This window comes from Canis aureus, chromosome 18, assembly GCF_053574225.1.
Source record: "Canis aureus isolate CA01 chromosome 18, VMU_Caureus_v.1.0, whole genome shotgun sequence".
NCBI lineage: Eukaryota > Metazoa > Chordata > Mammalia > Carnivora > Canidae > Canis > Canis aureus.
Window position 1 is genome coordinate 9,446,047 of NC_135628.1, and position 19,294 is coordinate 9,465,340.

Sequence of the window (19,294 nt, forward strand, 5' to 3'; positions counted from 1 at the left end):
CTACTGCTTAAAAGTGATTAAGTATACATCCCCCTCCCCTCCACACACGTGTATTCTAATTTCCAGAGGTAGCTACTGTTAATACATAAGGTTGTGTCCTCATAGACTGTATTTTATGATATGTACACACCATATGTATTTTTAATGGAATCCTACTTTTCATATTAGTTGCACTTTTTCACACAATAATATGTCCTGAATATTGTAGAGCTCGCTGTATCATTTATTCTTCTGAATTTCACTATGTGGATGCTGATAATTTAAGCATTCCCCTCTTGCTGAGCAACAGGACGATTCTGATTTTTGCCAATAGAAAGGACACTGCAGGGGACATCATGATGCCCCTGTCTCTGTGGACTTCTGCCCTTAGAGCTGTAGAATGAATTCCTGGAAGTCAAACTAATTGGGTCATGGGATATGTGCATTTTAAATCTTCATTGATACTGACAAATTTTATGTTGAGATATTCAAATTAATATTTTTGATGTTCTTTAGCCCTAGCATCACTGCTTTTTTCTTTCTTCTTATCAATTCAAAGAAAGATGTGGCCTTGCATTTCACAGTGGTTTTCTAAATGAAAGCAAATTTTGGAAGTGTGTAGTTCTCGTAACTACTAAGATTATTAGTGTTTTGTCTCCATTGCTGCTAGAAGAATTAGGACATCTCCAGGGTTATTGTTGGAGTGACTTCTGGCATTTTGAACCATATTGCCATTTCTCCTCCTGGGTCCTCAGGTGCTCTGTGTGATGAGTGGTGTGAGTCACGATGTCAGCAGAACTGTGTAGGAGCAAGGACCCGAGGGCTGGTGCTCTGCATTGTGTAGCCCTTTCCTTCTGTAGAGCATGGCATTATTTTAGAAATGAACAAAAGCAAAGACTAGCAAGTAATTAGAGTTGTTTTTTTTCCTCCTTCTGTAGCCAGTAATGTTTTATTATACACCCACCTTCTGCTGAGGGCTAAAGTTTTGCCCATATCCATGGGACTTCTCGTACATGGAGAGCAGTGAGTCTCCTGTTCTTTGTTGATTATGACTTTTCATAAAGAACTGTGGGGATCCTGCTTGAAGTATGACATTGTACATGTTCTGGAAGTTAAGTATAGCACTAGGGTAACCTCTCATTGTCTCCCATATGCTGGCTCACTAGCTTTGAAAAATCATGTCTGATCAAGTCACAATCCAGCTTTAAACCCCTGAGGACAAGATCCAGTCCCTGCCAGGTCATCCCTGTCCTCAGTCTACCTTCTGTCCTCATTACCTTCCACTCTCCTCCAAACCCCTTTCACAACAGCCACTTAAAATTACTAGTCCCAACCAAGCATACAGTTTTTAATTCTTCTGAATAATTTTTTTGTCTCCCTGAAATGCCCATTCTACCACCACTCCTTGAATTGCTTAATTTCACCCCTGTTAATCCCTCCTTGATTTCAGCTCCTGCTATAAAATCCAGCTCAAGGATCACTTTACTTATGAAGTGTTCACAGAATACGGTGCCCCACCCCCACCCCACCCCCACCCTCTGTGACAGCACCCAACAATGCCTTGTACTGTTGTTTCCTTGGATCCTTGATGACTGCTCTGTGAGAGGAGGGACCATGTCTTTTGTGTCCTAAGCACAGAGCCCAGAACGGTGTTTCTGTTGAATGAAACAACCCTCTCAATAAATATCTGCATACCTCACAAACCATCTTTTTTTGTACAATTATCTCAACTTATAGTCTTCATTTTATTATTAAAAAATAGTTCTATAGCTCTTGAAGACTAAAGACCGCTTGGGAATTATTTTTGCATAATGTGCTTAAACATTCAACTTTAAGGATATGAATTTCAACATGATAATGATTATTAACACCCTTTAATTGAATTCAAACCCCATACAAAGGGTGTTACACATTTGAAATTTGTGGCAAGTTTTTAAAATGATATTTGACATAAGTCATAGGTGAAGGAAATATGTTCCTAGAAGGCTCTGTCCCTGTTCGTTGCTTTTGAAGTAAGGAGACCGGGCCTTGGTCCATCTGCTCACGTCATGATGCTTTATTTTCCTGAGGTAATCATGTTTTATCATCTCAGAATTCTTCCTCCCGTGTCTCACTAGTTTTGTTTCATGAACTTCATTTCTGTCTTGTGCTTTTCTGGTACCACAGTATTGTGTGTAAACACAAAACAATTTTTTTGTTCAATATAGTCAGGAAATGAGCGTAAAACATAAAATTTAATTCTCTCACTCGTCTTCTTAAAATCCCTCACTGCCTTACGTTGCCCTCAGGATAAATTGCTGCATTCCCTACTGTGAAGCAGGACTGAGATTTGTTTACCTTTTATTTCTCTTTCATCCCCATTTCTTGTCACAACATGGTGCAGTCCTTGCAACCCTGTATTGTCTCTTGCCTTTAAGGCTTGCTGGTACCCTTCCCTCTGTGTGGAATACCTGGTCCTCAGACTTATCCTTTTTTGTAGTGCATGTATAGTTCTGTGTGGTTTTTAGAGTAACATTCATCTCTCCCACCAAACTATAAGCTCCATGAGGGCAAGCATCATATTTAACTTAACTGTGCTATGGCGTGTCACAGGCACTCCATAAATACTCTTGCATGAATAAATTAAAGAATGTATCTTACCCACTAGGTGTCCCCAGCATCGAACACAGTGCCTGGTACGTAACAGAGCGCTCAGTATTTATGAATGAATAAATGTCACTGATGATTTGTAAAATTAAAAAAAAAATGTTCTTGCTTTCTTTTCTGTTTGAGTATGGGACTTTTTATCGTTTTGGTTTTCACGTGAACTTTCTTACTTGGACCTCTTGCACTGCAAAAGTGCTTCTGTAAAGTGCCATCTCCCTGTTCCTTTTTCTATTTTGAACCCTGATTGGAATAAAACCAGCAATGCAGTTACCATGTTATGCTATTTGAAGTAAACAAACAAAAAAAGAAACTGCTCCCAGGCTACCAATTTTAAAATAGTGGCATATGAAACACTTATTTCTTGCTATCCAAACTGGAATATTATTATAGCGATGTTCTTTTTTTAAATTATGGGAAAGATCTGTTAGTTATGGCTGTGTGTACAAAATAATTTGATACATATGTGCAAAAGCACACATTCAGTGAAATGATCAGAACTGACAAGTACTTGGGGCAGACAAGGAAACCGCATTGGATTTGGGGAGGACAGGCAGGGAGATGTTGAAGTACCCAGCATTCTAGTGCTTTAAAATATAGAACTGAACTTGAAATGAAACCTGTTGTATGGCAGCTGACAGTAAATCCTTGCTGAACTAAATCACGTGTGAGTGCCACAGTAGAAAGTGTTTATATTACCATCTGATGAAACATCAGTCTACAGCTGAGAAATAAGAAAAATTTTTGTCTAGTATATGAATAGATCAGTGATCATATTAACTTTTTAAAATCCCCTCTAATTACCAGGGACCTGAAAACCCTGGATGAGAGTTCTGTTCCAAAGAGGTTAAGTTACCAAGGCCTTTGAGCTAGTTCATTGCAGGATTAAAATTTAGACTTTCTGATTTTCAGTGTAATGTTTTTTTCACTTTCATTGTAAGATTGCCACAATGTGTTGGGTTCTATAAAGGTAGATGAGCTTGTGCGGATATCCTAGAAAGCTATTTAAGACGCTAAAAGGTTTTCTTAGGGGAAGTAAAGATTTAAGTGAATACATGATCAGTGGTCATTGGGACATGTCACACGATGCCATACCTTTTATTTTGTGAGGTAAGTGGGAATAAGAAAAAAAGATGGCACAGAAACAGATTGTCTGTCCCCAGCTCCTACACCTGGACTATCGTACCCTTTGTCCCCAGCACTACAAAAGAACAACCAAAATTGCTTGCCCAGAAGGCAGATTGTCCTGCCTCCTGTCACCAGTTCTTCAGCCCATTTTTTTCTCTGTGCGATGGGCATCACTCTCTCCTACTCTCCCCCACCCCCTGCCACCGTACACATACCCCATCGCTAAGGGGGCTACCTCCAATTTCCAATTCTCAAAAAGTTTTGAGGGGAAAGGATGAAGTTTCAATATTTTAGAAATTAAAATATTCCTAAGCAAGTGTAGACTATGAGAAGTGGCTCCCCACTTCATGACTTTTTTTTTTTTATAACATCTCTCTAAGCAAGTCAAACCAGATAGAAAACTGAAATAGGATATAATTCTTTGAAAGGTAAATGCAAACATCCATTTTTGCAGGGATTATATATATTCATATACATTCACTGAAGAACTTTTTGGAATAAGTTTGAGAAATGTATTACATCAGAGAGGGAGACAAACTCTAAGAGTTCTGAATCATAGGAAACAAACTGAGGGTCACTGGAGGGGTGGTGGCGGGGGACAGGGTAACCAGGTGATGGGCATTAAGGAGGGCACGGGCTGTAATGAGCACTGGGCGTTATAGAAGACTGGTGCATCACTGACCTCCATCTCTGAAATCAATAGTACATTATATGTTAATTAATTGAATTTAAATAAAAAGAAAAAAAGAAATGCATTCAAAAGGGTTTCTCACAGTCTTAGCATGCTAATAACCTACTTTCCCTGAGAGAGGACTAGAATGTCAAGTGTTTTTACCAAATTATCTGACCTGCAGTAGAATGCATTTGGGAAATTGTTTCTCTTGTGATTCTGCCTACAGGAGAAGGATCTGTCTGTCTGGCCATTTAAAGGCAAATGACCTAGCGGTCATATTCCCACATGGCACATACTACCTATCAACGAATGCGTGTTGATGCCGAAGAAGCTAAAATAATTTCATGTCAAAATATTTATGGGCTTGATCAAATCTGTTACAGAATGTTAAAAAACCACACACACACACACACACACACACACACACAGCTACCACATGTTTCTTATGTTTTCAGATTCTATCTTCTGATGATATGAATGATAACCATAATCTTATGTTCAAGCAGCTTACATGTTTAACACAATGTGTTGTTAGGGTTCGTAAATAAAACTCGTGTGTGTGTGTGTGTGTGTGTGTTTTAAATTTAGCAACATCATACTGTTGCCTTCAACCAGATTGGTAGAGAGCTGTATTTTCCTAGCATTGCTTAAGGTTACCAACATTATCTTTAAGTTTTCTAGGTAATAAATCTAAAGAAAAGCTAGACTGAAGCCACTCTCCTTCTGATTGGGCACGCTTTATGTCATTCAGTTCATGGAGTATGTTGTCTCCTTGAGTCCCCTTCAAGTGCAATATGCTGCAGTGTTTGGGGCCCTGTCACTTGCTTGCAGTGTTTTAAGAAGAGGTATTTCTGTGTCTGACAGTAGCTTCTTGTCAAGAGTGTCTCCAGGTGATCAGTTTAAAGATAACATCTCAGTAAATACTACTGCCCTCTGGCATGGCATCTCGGTGAAGAATTCCTTGATACCGGCACAGCTACTAAGCATTCATCACTGGGCTCAGCGTAGCACACGTCCTGTTTGAGTGTGTTCTGCTTGGCACACTCAACCTATAAACCTGCATGCATACCATTAATACTGCATCTTCAGAATGCCCTCGAAGAAACATGGGTGTCTGCTTAAAATGCTTTTTAATGAACGTAACTTTCTAAATTTTGACACCTGCTTAAAGGGAAGGACTGCTGATGGGGTTTGCTCGATATGAAAAGTTCTGATGTTGTAATAAAAAAAATAATAAAAAAAAAAGAGAATATATTTGCCTGCTAATCTTCTACTACCAGTAGAAGATTTATGAAATCTTCTTTATTTATGAAATCAAAATGTTTATGAAATCAAAATGTTTAGCGCTTGTGAACGGAAATGTTCACATTTATTTATGAAATCAAAGTGTTTAGCGCTTGTGAACAGAAATGAAATGTCACCTGCACTGTGTACAAGAAAGAAAAGGAAAAGAGAACATTTGGGAAGGGTAGCAAGCCAGTTGGGGGTGGAGAATGGTAAGAGTGAGGAAGAGGGATGATTCCTGCTCCTGGTGAACCCTGAAAACTTGGCTTTCTTCTCTGTTGTTGCTTTGGAAATGGTAACGACAGTGCTGTGTGTGTGTGTGTGTGTGTGTGTGTGTGTGTTGACAGTTACAACAACTCAGTAAACTGGTCTCTTTCCTCCCTACCCAAGGATTTCCTGCTGCAGATATTTACTGTGTTCCGAATATTGATACGCCCAGAGATGTTTCCAAAGGACTGGACTGTTATGCGCTTGGTGGCTAACAAGTAAGACGTTTAAGTTGATGATAATTGCAGCTCATTGTATGGAGGAGAGGAGGTATAAGACGATTTTTTTAGTTTGATCTCAAGTTTGGAAACTTCAAATCCTGGGGTTCTTTTTCTTTATCTCTGAATTAACTTCTCTCACTTAGAAAAACTATATTTGTTTTAAACAGATGATACATGTTAATGTAATATTTCAAAAATCAAACAATGTAACAAGAGTGTATATTGAAAAATCCCCCTCCCACCTACTGTGTCTATCCCTTACCCCCAGGCTGTAGTAACCACTTTTTATTAGTTTCTTGCATGACCTTCCAGCATTCTCTTAATGCAGAGCCTGACAGATGGCATAATATATACACTATTTAGCACATTGCTCTTTCACTTAACAATCCTGGCAGTCTTTCCACATTAATACATAGAAAGTCCCTCGTTCATTTCTGTTTCTCTTTTTTCTTTTTGAGTCATAAAATGTTCTATTGTATCGATGTACCATCATTTCTTTAACTAGCCCTGTTGCTGGACCCTTGAGTCATTTCTAATCTTTCTCAATTCAGTTTAACTCAACAGAGTACATTACACATCTACCATGTGCTCAGCCCTGGGAATAAGATATTACCCCTGAGTTGGATACATGAAGATTGAAGTTCCTTTTTTACAGCCAAGTGATATGGCCAGTAGAGAGCTGAAAATAATGCCCTCAGCAAAATTCAGAACTAGAGAAGACATTTGGGGAGATACTGACATAATGTTGAAGCTCTGGAAGTTGGTAAAATTAGCTTGTATTAGGCATATCCAGCAAAAAAATAAAAGCTCTAAAAGCTCTGAAATCAGTACTTGAGAAATAGGAGCCAGGAAAGGAGATTGGGGGGGCAGCTACAATGGCAGGAGCCTTCCCAGAGTGGACAGTGTCATAGCTGTATCTGCTCTCCCGCTTCCTGTCTGTGTCATCTCAAGGTACAAAATGAAGGTAAAGTTCTTCAGGAAACTGGCTGGTGTTTACTTCCACACTTATAATTCACTCTGTTTCATAAGCATTCTTTCCTTCAAGTCTCCATTTGTCTGCCTCTCCTTCCTCCTCTTGTCCAGCCCCGAACACCCTCATATTCAGGATAAAGGTTGAATTCTCCAGGTATCTATCCATAGACCAAAGACACCATCTGTCCTCCCCAGATGCCAGAGATGATGGTGGTAAGAGCCACAGGCATATAGGGTTGGATTTTGATAAGATATGCCTAATATGGCTTCTGCTGCAGTATACATTTATAGATGTGGAGGTGTTAAAACGATGTGTTAAAAACTTGTGAAGTAACAAATAGTATAATATGGCATATTATGTTTTACATAAGTACAGAAGCAGCTTTTCCATGTTCAAGACTAATTGAAACTCCTGAAATAGCTCTCTTTAGAATTTAGCATATTTAGTTTGATATCTGTGAGCAGAATCAAATATCTTTTCATCTGGATGTCCAGATGCCACAGATTTAAGTGGGAGCTTTTGGTCATGAATCTGGCCTTGTTACCAAAGATCTACTAACATTTTGGGTACCTGCGGAGGGCTATGAAGTGGTCTAGGGAGCCAGGCAGGAAGAGGTCCAGGCTGCTGACATCACCATCATGCAACATTATCATTTGGTCATTATGCCTGCCCTGTGTGCAGAAGGATATTTTGACTTGAATTAGAATACTCAATGGCAAAAATTCAAACCAGAAATAAATGTGACATTTTGTTCCTTATGCACACTGGCTCTACTTGAGCTTCCTGAAAACCATGACCACAATGTGGCTTTTTTATATTAAAACACCTTCTCTCTCAATCTAAAAATCTCTACTCCGTTTATGAAGACTTCATGGTCACACAAATGGGTAACAGAAGTATAGATCCTGCTTTTGAGTAAACACACGATGCTTGAGATTTTTATCTACAGTGTTAACCAAACAGGAGCGTGAGTTAAAGATGAGCTCTGTGTAAAACATTTAAACAGAAGATATTCCCAAAGCAAATCCAAGCAAAAAAGCCATCAGCCTTTGCTAAATGCAGTAACATCATACTGTTGCCACTCACGTTGGTGCTGATAAGAAATAGTTACTGTTTTTCCAGGGGTAATGGCAAGTCCGACCTAATTTGTAGAGAGGACTCCAAGTCTGGTAGAAAACGCTGGCCAAGTTGGAACAGACACTGCTTTCTGCTGTCCTGCTTCCCTCTTTTCTCCCCATTTAACCACCCTAGCCATTTCCCATTTATATTATGAAACCATATAAGATTTTTCTTGCCTTGTGAATGTAATATATTCCAGAAATAAGCCTTCAACTATTTCTGCTCTATACATAAAAAAAAATTAGCCACTATAATATTGGTAGAAAAGTAATTTTCTGAAAGATGTTAAAGGTATTTGAAATACATTAAAGAGCAGGGGCACCTGGGTAGCTCAATTGGTTGAGCATCTGACTCTTGACTTTGGCTCAGGTCATGGTCTACAGGATCATGACTTCAAGCCCTGTGTCAACTCTGTGCTCAGCACAGTCTGCTTGGGATTCTCTCTCTCCCTCTACTCACACTTGTGTGCATACTCACTCTCTCTTTCAAATAAATGAATAAAACACTTTTTTTTTCATTTTTTTAACCCTTTATTTTTTATTTTTTTAAATAATAAATTTATTTTTTATTGGTGTTCAACTTACCAACATACAGAATAACACCCAGTGCTCATCCCGTCAAGTGCCCCCCTCAGTGCCTGTCACCCATTCACCCCCACCCCCTGCCCTGCTCCCCTTCCATCACCCCTAGTTTGTTTCCCAGAGTTAGGAGTCTTTATGTTCTGTCTCCCTTTCTGATATTTCCCACACATTTCTTCTCCCTTCCCTTATATTCCCTTTCACTACTATTTATATTCCCCAAATGAATGAGAACATACAATGTTTGTCCTTCTCTGATTGACTTACTTCTCTCAGCTTCATCCATGTTGAAGCAAATGGTGGGTATTTGTCGTTTCTAATGGCTGAGTAATATTCCATTGTATACATAGACCACATCTTCTTGATCCACTCATCTTTCAATGCACCGAGGCTCCTTCCACAGTTTGGCTATTGTGGACATTGCTGCTATAAACATCGGGGTGCAGGTGTCCCGGCGTTTCATTGCATCTCTATCTTTGGGGTAAATCCCCAACAGTGCAATTGCTGGGTCGTAGGGCAGGTCTATTTTTAACTCTTTGAGGAACCTCCACACAGTTTTCCAGAGTGGCTGTACCAGTTCACATTCCCACCAACAGTGTAAGAGGGTTCCCTTTTCTCCACATCCTCTCCAACATCTGTGGTTTCCTGCCTTGTTAATTTTCCCCATTCTCCCTGGTGTGAGGTGGTATCTCATTGTGGTTTTGATTTGTATTTCCCTGATGGCAAGTGATGCAGAGCATTTTCTCATGTGCATGTTGGCCATGTCTATGTCTTCCTCTGTGAGATTTCTCTTCATGTCTTTTGCCCATTTCATGATTGGATTGTTTGTTTCTTTGCTGTTGAGTTTAATAAGTTCTTTATAAATCTTGGAAACTAGCCCTTTATCTGATACGTCATTTGCAAATATCTTCTCCCCATTCTGTAGGTTGTCTTTTAGTTTTGTTGACTGTATCCTTTGCTGTGCAAAAGCTTCTTACTTGATGAAGTCCCAATAGTTCATTTTTGCTTTTGTTTCTTTTGCCTTCATGGATGAATCTTGCAAGAAGTTACTGTGGCTGAGTTCAAAAAGGGTGTTGCCTGTGTTCTCCTCTAGGATTTTGATGGACTCTTGTCTCACATTTAGATCTTTCATCCATTTTGAGTTTATCTTTGTGTCTGGTGCAAGAGAGTGGTCTAGTTTCATTCTTCTGCATGTGGATGTTCAATTTTCCCAGCACCATTTATTGAAGAGACTGTCTTTCTTCCAGTGGATAGTCTTTCCTCCTTTATCGAATATTAGTTGACCATAAAGTTCAGGGTCCACTTCTGGGTTCTCTATTCTGTTCCACTGATCTATGTGTCTGTTTTTGTGCCAGTACCACACTGTCTTGATGACCACAGCTTTGTAGTACAACCTGAAATCTGGCATTGTGATGCCCCCAGATATGGTTTTCTTTTTTAAAATTCCCCTGGCTATTCAGGGTCTTTTCTGATTCCACACAAATCTTAAAATAATTTGCTCTCTCTGAAGAAAGTCCATGGTATTTTGATAGGGATTGCATTAAACATGTACATTTCCCTGGGTAACATTGACATTTTCACAATATTAATTCTGCCAATCGCTGAGCATGGAATATTTTTCCATCTCTTTGTGTCTTCCTCAATTTCTTTCAGAAGCATTCTATAGTTTTGAGGGTATAGATCCTTTACCTCTTTGGTTAGGGTTATTCCTAGGTATCTTATGCTTTGGGGTGCGATTGCAAATGGGACTGACTCCTTAATTTCTCTTTCTTCAGTCTCATTGTTAGTGTATAGAAATGCCATTGATTTCTGGGCATTGATTTTGTATCCTGCCACGCTACCAAATTGCTGTATGAGTTCTAGCAATCTTGGGGTGGAGGCTTTTGGGTTTTCTATGTAGAGTATCATGTCATCGGCGAAGAGGGAGAGTTTGACTTCTTCTTTGCCAATTTGAATGCCTTTTATTTCTTTTTGTTGTCTGATTGCTGAGGCTAGGACTTCCAGTACTATGTTGAATAGTAGTGGTGAAAGTGGACATCCCTGTCTTGTTCCTGATCTTAGGGGAAAGGCTCCCAGTGCTTCCCCATTGAGAATTTGCTGTGGGCTTTTCATAGATGGCTTTTAAGATGTCGAGGAATGTTCCCTCTATCCCTACGCTCTGAAGAGTTTTGATCAGGAATGGATGCTGTTAAAATACTTTTTAAAAATGTTAAAGAGCATACATTGGAAAGAAGACATTATCACTTTCCCAAACTATGTAGAAGCAAGTTGCAGGAGCTAGATCTACATCTCTGAAGTTGACCACCTTTCTTCCATGGTGCTAACTTTCTTAGACAAATATTTGATCAGGGCCCCTCAAAGAGGCATTTTTACCCAAACTCCCATTTTTTATTACCCACTATGTGCTTAATACATGTCAAATCATAGTAACTAGTTGAGAAGTCACCTTGAACCCTGCTGAATAGCCCATCCTTCAAAATATGTATTCTTTTATGTGTTGGTCCTTGGTCCTTTCTATATTTTCAAGTAAGTTAAATGCCTTTAACTTTCATCTATAAACCATGTTGTTCCAAATCCTGTAGCTTCTTTACTTTATGTGAAGTCCTACCAAAAGCTGTGACCAGACATTTGGTGATTAGTATGGTCTTGTGTTTGTTTATTTCCACCTGAATGTCTAGTATTGGGTGACACAGTAAGTGTGTCCAGCCTAAATTGTGCAAGGATAAGACATGTGTCTTTCTTGCTTGTGTGCAAAGCTATATTGTCCTCACTGCTAAGTTCTTGTTAGATGTTTCTGATGAGAACAACTGCTCAATTTGAGAAAGAAGGAACATAAGGGAGATGAAAATTAAGTACCAAAAATACAGGACACTTTGAGACAAGCTTCTCTCCACCCCCTTCCCATACACATTGCAAAATATAGAACAAAAATAAAGTCACAGCTTTATACATTTTCAGAGATAAATCTTATAACAGCCTTGCTTACTGAGGAAAGTAAAACCTTCTGGCCTTTTGGTTGAAATTTCAGGCCCTCATTTTGTTTATCTTGAGTGCATGTTGGCTTCAAAAGTAGCATACATTTTGTTTTGTGCTTTTTCTCACCAAACACTGAATTATTTAGTTGACTATTACCCTCAACTAATTTAGCTTTCAAATAAGATCAGTGTAGCAAATAGGTGGTTATGGAATCAAAAATTCATAGGGAAGGTCATTCATTCATTTACTGACCCATCCATTCACCAAATAGTTTTCATTGCCTAAAGTAATAGATAAAGATATCTAGTACTAGATAAAGATTGAGTATAGTTCTTTGAATATGTTTTTGAAAGGAACTTGTTCTGAACTGGGATTGGAAGCCTCTTTCATTAGGAAGTAAAACTTGAGCTGAAAGCCAAAGCAGGAGTTAAGAGGCAAACAGCAAAGGAAGGATGTTCTTATCAGCAGGAATAGCTTACACAAAGGCTCTGTGGTCAGAGTGAATACAGCACATTCAAGAAGCTGAAAGACTATTAGTGTGGCTGGAACAGGAGGAGAGAAGGAACCAGTAATGATGAGGTTAGAAGGGGGAGACAGGGCCCAAATATTAGGAAGTAGAGAAACATAAGAGAAACCAAGAAGGCAGCACCTGGGTGGCTCAATTGGTTAAGCATCTGCCTTTGGCTCAGGTCATGATCTTAGGGTCCTGGGACTGAGCATCACATGAGGCTCCCTGTTCAGTGAGGAGCCTGTTTCTCCCTCTCACTGTTCCTCTGCCACCCATGCTGTCTCTCTCTCAAATAAATAAATAAAATCTTATAAAGGAAGGAAGGGAGGGAGGGAAAGAAGAATGAAACCAATGAAGAAGGACCAGTTAGGAGCTTAATATAACAGTCCAGCTAAGAGATGCTGATGGCTTGGGCAGGTAGATGGCAGTGAAGGTAAAGAAGATCAATTTTGAAGATCAAGGTGACATAATTTGCAGATGACTGGATGTGGGTGGCAGAGAAAAAAATGGAAGATGGCCTTTAGAATTTTGGCCTGAACAGAAGGATGAATGGTGGTGCCATTCTCTTTGGTGGGGAAATACTCAGAGGAGCAGCTTTGGGGGCAGGGAGGGTGAAGAATCTTAGGTGAAATGGAAGTTTGAGGTACTCTTAGATATCCTAGTGGAAACATGGAAGAGGAAGCTAAACCTGTTTATATGGAGCCGAGGGAAGAGGTTAGGGCTGGAGATGTGCATTTGAGAATCACTAGCATATGGATGATAATTGAAGCCATGGCACTGAATGAAAGCACCTGGAAGAGAGTGTAGATTAAAAACAGAAAAGTACTTAGGAATGGGCTGTAGAGCGTGCTCCTATTTTAAAGGTCAAGATCTGGAGAAACATCCAGCAAAAGAGATTGAAAAGGAGCAACCGTGATTAAAGATGAGAACCAGCAGAGTATAATGTTCTGTGAAGAAGGTATTTCATGAAGGAAGCAGTATCAGGAGCTGCTGGGAGCTTGGAGATGATGAAGACAGACAGTTGCCCCGGGTTGGGCAGAGTGGTGTAGATACTGATGACCATGACATGTGCTGTTTGAGTGCAGTGATGCAGGAGGAAGCCTTGGAGTGAATTCAAGATCAGATAGGAACTGAGAAAGTGAAAACAGTTCTTTAGAAGTTTTGCTTTGAAAGGGAGCAGAGAAATGGGGCTACATCTGGAGAGAATTATGGGACTAAGACCCTTTTAAAAATATGGAATAATAGAGTATTTGGGCTTACAAGTAGGAATGGCCCAGCAAAGACAGAAATACCGATGATACTAAAGAAAACAGGAATAAGTGAAGGAGCATGTTGTGGGGGCCAGTGGTGTTGGTACAAGTGCAATATCGCAGTGTGCCCGTTGAGAACTGCCTGTTACCTGTCCACAGTCAGCTTGCACTGGAAGTTAAACCAACCATGGAGGTGTGCAGTTTAGGTTAGTTGGCGTTGCCAATGTGGTAAGACTTTCTCAGTGAAAGAAGCTTGCCACACTTAGAGTAGCTCTGATCTTGCGTACACAAAGAAAGCTTGGCCTTAGCTAGAAGCGTTGGCATGGTAACAGGAGGGAAGACAGGGTGTGTGATATTGACGATGGAAAATTGGGTGGTGGAGCAACTAATCTGTTGAGCACCCACCAACACCACTACTGTTTTGTGGTGGTGGTGGTGGTGGTGTTTTTCTATTAGGGTGTAATAATCCTTAAACAATTCTGTCCAGGAGAGAGATAAGATACTGATTTTTACCACAAAACTATCTATTGCTACAATGAAATGTGCCAAACTTAAATAGTGACAGCAAATATTTGCACAAGAATTTCCCTCATACTCCATCCCTGGTGAGTTGTGAGGAGCTGGTAGGAAGAATGAATACATGAACAAAAGGCTTCTGTAAGATTCGAGCCTGAGAGGCTAAAACTGAGCCTGTTGACACATGAGTGCCTTTCTGCCAGTACCACTCAGTGGAGAAGGTAAAGGGAGTTGTTAAAATCCCTCCATTTCAATCCTGGTTCACTCTTCCTCATCACACTGCATGCTTCCTTGACCGCAAGCAAGATCACTCCATTTCCTGCTTCCCCATTTTGGCTTATGCTGTCCCCTCCCCTTGGAGTACCTTCAGTCCCTTCCTTCAAAATAGCTTTTAAAAAGGCATAGTGTTTTACAGGCTTCTCATTTGAGAATTACCTAGTACAGCAAGGAAGTCTAACAAATCACAGGTTTAAATATAGTTGCGAGGCTACCGTCATTTAGTAAGACTTACTGTGGCCTAGGCCCATGGTGAACCCATGGTTAGTTAACAAGGCCAGCTCTCCTCAACATTGTTCCTCTCCAAGGTCCAGCCATTGGCTGTCTTCTCTTCCATCTGTGACACAGTCCCCAAAACCAGACAGGATGATCATGTGTGTTAGAATCCTCTGGTTGGGCCCCGTCTTGAACTCACCAGGGCATAAGTGGTGGTGAGGCCCTGAAGTCTTGTGAATCCTTCAGGTGATCATCACATACTCTAATGTTTGAGAGCCACTAGCTTAGATCAGTTCCCTTGATGGCCTTCTGGGAGTCTCCCCTCCCCCACGTGTCTTTGTGTTGATTTCTTCTGCTCCTATTAACCCACCAGGTTGAAGGGAAGTTGTTGTCCTCCATGATTACAAGTCCTTAGGTTTTCAATGTGTAAACATTGGTCTTTGTTGATACCCAGTTTATCCACAAAGGGGCATCTCCCAGTCCAAGTATATTTTGTGGAGGTGGGCTTTTGCTTAAGCACGTTGTCGGGCTGGAGTAGTTTACAACAAACAAATTATAATGAGATTTCTGTAGCAGGGAGAGAGCATTGTTTAAAGAATACTTTCTAAATGCCAGAATGAGGTGGCAACTGAAAATCTTGAAGCAATAACTTTGATTTCTGTGCACCAGTTCCTCTTTTATGTGTAAGTTTTATCACGCTGTGCCCATAGATGAAGGTTGTCAGAAGTGATCCTGTGCCTGCACTTCTACGGCAGCTATCGGTAACTTGACCGTTTGTAGTAACAGATTGCAAACCGTTCTTGGCTATTGAATCGGGAGTGCTGAGATTTGAAATGTCCTTATATTCAGAAACTGAGTCATGAGTAAAAGAATAAAACCAAAGGAGCCTCGTGGTTTTGGAGGAGTAAAGAAAGATCCCTAAACACCACAGGTATTGACTACAGTGAAGGAGCAATAATGTTAAATGCCCTTAACTGGCTTGGAGACCTGTGTGCCAGGTTCCTGACTCAGTGCTGAGTTACCATAAAAAGCTCCGGGAGCTTCCTCTGTGACTTGGGCTGAATGTTAGAAGTGTAAAAGCAAAGCATTTGAAGTAGACTCATTTTAGGTCTTTCTAGCTCTGAGAAGTCTTATTTTTGGAGGTCTTACCTCTCAACATATCAAACGTACTGAATAGACCCACATACCACATTTTACTGCAGGAAAAAAAAAAAAAGTAAAGAGCAATTTTTACATTTTGCTTTTTAAATTATTGACCTATGAGTGAATCAGTGAACTCCAATTGCTTCTGATTTCTCAGCACTTTTGTATATTTAGGAATTCTTTGGAAGGTGTAAATAGTAACCTATGCTTTTTCCTAATGTTATAGAAGTTGCCTAAGTATGAAATTGGACAATAAATGAAAAAAAATAATGCTGCATTCTGTGGACATATGTAATTAACCTTTTTTTTTTTTTTAGTTTTTATTTTGCAGTTTTATTTTTTGATCACATAGCATTTTTTCAGGTCTCAGTATTTCCCAAAGCTCCTCAAAAGATCTTAGTCCTATGCACTGTGCTTCTTGTGCCTAACAATGAAGCAGCCTTGGTGAGAAGATGAGGTGTTCAGTCTAGAACAAGGACTACATGCCCTGTGAAAGATCTCCTAAGTATAATGATTCTAGAAGTCAGGAGAATGTGAAGCAGTGTTCCGTCTGCAAGTTTTTCTGGCTTAGGCCTGTGTAGAGCTCTTCAAAGTGTAGACCAAGGATCAACAGCATGAGCATCCCCTTAGCTTGTTAGAAATGGCAGCAGCTCTTATGACTACCGAGTCATAATCTTTTTAACTAGATCACCAGGTACCCACTGTTTGAGAAGCACTGCTTTGTCTAGAGCAGCCATTCTCAGCTCTGAGTGCACAGGGGAATCACCTTAACACTCCTGATGTCCAGGTTGCACCCCAGTCCAGTCATGAGGATCTCCAGGGGTGTGATCAAGGTATCTATCTATTTTAAATGCTCCTGGGTGATTCCAGGAAGCAGCCAGGTTAAGACTCACTGGTTGACAAGAAGGCCGCAGAGGCTCCACATTGTTTACCAGTGAGAACAGTTCAGGAAGCTGTGAATTTTGTTTGTGTGTTTAGGACTCAGCATATAACTAACAAATGGGTCATCTTTGCTGTGAAATAACCTCTTACATGGAAGGTTGGATTTGTTGGCTGCTTTCCAGGATATTAGGCCCAATAGTCTAAATCCCAGATATGTCAAGTTTCACTAGCACTGGATGCAATTCTTTTGTTTTGTTTTCTTTTGTTTTAATTTATTTGTGAGGAGGGGGGAGGAGAGAGCATGAGTGGGGTGAGGGGCGGAGGGAGAAGCAAGCTCTCCGCTGAGTAGGGAGCCCATGACTCCAGGATCATGACCTGAGCCAAAGGCAGATGCTTAACCAACTGAGCCACCCAGGTGCCCCATGGGCGCTCTTGTTTCTGGACAACAATTCATGCTACAGTTATGGGCCAGAAGGTGGTTTTTTTATGTAAAACTCAGGTATGGTGGGACTGAGTGTATTTCTCCATTGAATACCAAAGCAGAACGTTCGTGCTTAGAACCACGTTAAGGATGAACTGCTTCTTTGCTTGATAGCATTTCATATTCTGATAATTAAGTTTTAGTTTCCTAACGTAAGTTTTAGATAAACCACTTTGGGAATTTTAATGATTTCTTCAGTTACCGTCATTGATTTTGGTAGTCACTATGGAAAATTGCCACTTTATACTGTAATTCGCAGGTGATTTATCTCTTTAATAGGAAATTCACTGATGATTTCTGCTGTTTAGGGGGCTGGAGACACCATAGGACACAGGACTTTTTTTTTTTTTTTTTTTCATTAAACTTTTGTTTTAATGGGTCTCAAAATTCTGTGGCAGATTTTTGGTCAAGTTGTTTCCATTAAAAAGTACTGATTTTAAAAACTAATAACTTAAAACTGCCACACACACACACACACACACACACACACAAATGGTCCACAAAACATTCTCCTTTCCTTCTGAAGGTTTTACGATGCATTGTTATCATTAACCAGTCTTTTACTATTAAACTTAAATGGCCAGTGGACACAAATAGTTCTGAAACCTGCTTCCACCACTGATTAAGACTGGGGGGGGGGGCAGGTATTGGGGATAATATTCACTTATCCTTCTGAGCTTTCTGGGCAGACGTGATGACTTTGCCAGCTCCAGCTGCCTCCTTGTCCACTGCTTTGATGACACCCACAGCAACCGTCTGTCTCATGTCACGAACAGCAAAATGGCCCAGAGGAGGATAGTCAGAGAAGCTCTCAACACACATAGGTTTGCCAGGAACCATATCAACAATGGCAGCATCCCCAGATTTCAAGAACTTGGGACCATCCTCCAGCTTTTTTTCAGAATGATGATCTATCTTCTCCTTCAGCTCAGCAAACTTGCAAGCACTGTGAGCCATGTGACAATGCCCAGGTGCATATCCAGCACTGATTTGGCTAGGATGGTTCAGGATAATCCCCTGAGCTGTGAAGCCAGCTGCTTCCATGGATGGGTCAATTTTGCTGTCATCAGCCACACTGTCACCACGAACATCTTTGACAGATACGTTCTTGACATTGAAGCCCACATTGTCCCCAGGAAGAGCCTCACTCAAAGCTTCATGGTGCATTTCAACAGACTTTATTTCAGTTGTAACATTGACCAGAGCAAAGGTGACCACCATGCCAGGCTTAAGAACACCAGTCTCCACTCGACCCACTGGGACAGTACCAATACCACCAATTTTGTAGACGTCCTGGAGAGGCAGCTGCAAGGGCTTATCAGTTGGACGAGTTGGTGGCAGGATGCAATCCAGAGCCTCAAGCAGTGTGGTTCCACTGGCATTCCCGTCTTTAGGGGTGACTTTCCATCCCTTGAACCAAGGCATGTTAGCACTTGGCTCCAGCATGTTGTCACCATTCCAACCAGAAATTGGCACAAATGCTACTGTGTTGGGGTTGTAGCCAATTTTCTTAATGTAGGTGCCGACTTCCTTAATGATTTCCTCATATCTCTTCTGGCTGGAGAAGATATGGTTCAGTGGAATCCATTTTGTTAACACCAACAATTAGTTGTTTTACACCCACTGTGTAAGCCAGAAGGGCATGCTCACGGGTCTGCCCATCCTTGGAGATACCTGCTCCCAGTTCACCAACACCAGCAGCAACAATCAGGACAACACAGTCAGCCTGAGAAGTGCCTATAATCATATTTTTGATAAAGTCTCTGTGTCCTGGGGCATCAGTGATGGTCACATAATACTTGCTGGTCTCGAATTTCCACAGGGAGATATCAATGGTGATACCACATTCACATTCAGCTTTCAGATTGTCCAAGACCCAGGCATACTTGAAGGAGCCTTTTCCCATCTCAGCAGCCTCCTTCTCGAATTTTTCGATAGTTCTTTTGTCGATCCCACCACATTTGTAGATCAGATGGCCAGTAGCGGTAGACGTGCCCGAATCTATGTGTCCAATAACGACAATGTTGTTGTGAGTCTTTTCCTTTCCCATTTTGGTTTAGGTTTAGTGGTGGTTTTCACCACACCTGTGTTCTGGTGGCAAACCCGTTGGAAAAAAGGGACTTTTCATTTTCATAGGCTTTGCTTATACTTAACTTTCACAGTAAGATTCATTGAGAGATA

At 40.6% G+C, this 19,294-nt stretch overlaps 1 protein-coding gene and 1 pseudogene across 8 annotated transcripts in view; one reads left to right on the forward strand and one right to left on the reverse strand.

The window, feature by feature from the left end:
• The window catches only part of DOCK4 (dedicator of cytokinesis 4), a 409,480-nt gene that overhangs the window by 319,808 nt on the left and 70,378 nt on the right, over positions 1-19,294 (forward strand). For all 8 annotated transcript variants that reach the window (XM_077856142.1, XM_077856147.1, XM_077856145.1 and 5 more), the window contains exon 27: positions 6,098-6,192. In XM_077856142.1, the coding sequence (XP_077712268.1) occupies positions 6,098-6,192 (95 nt within the window). The remainder of the gene's footprint in view (positions 1-6,097; positions 6,193-19,294) is intronic.
• On the reverse strand, positions 17,740-19,213 carry LOC144288255 (putative elongation factor 1-alpha-like 3 pseudogene; annotated as a pseudogene).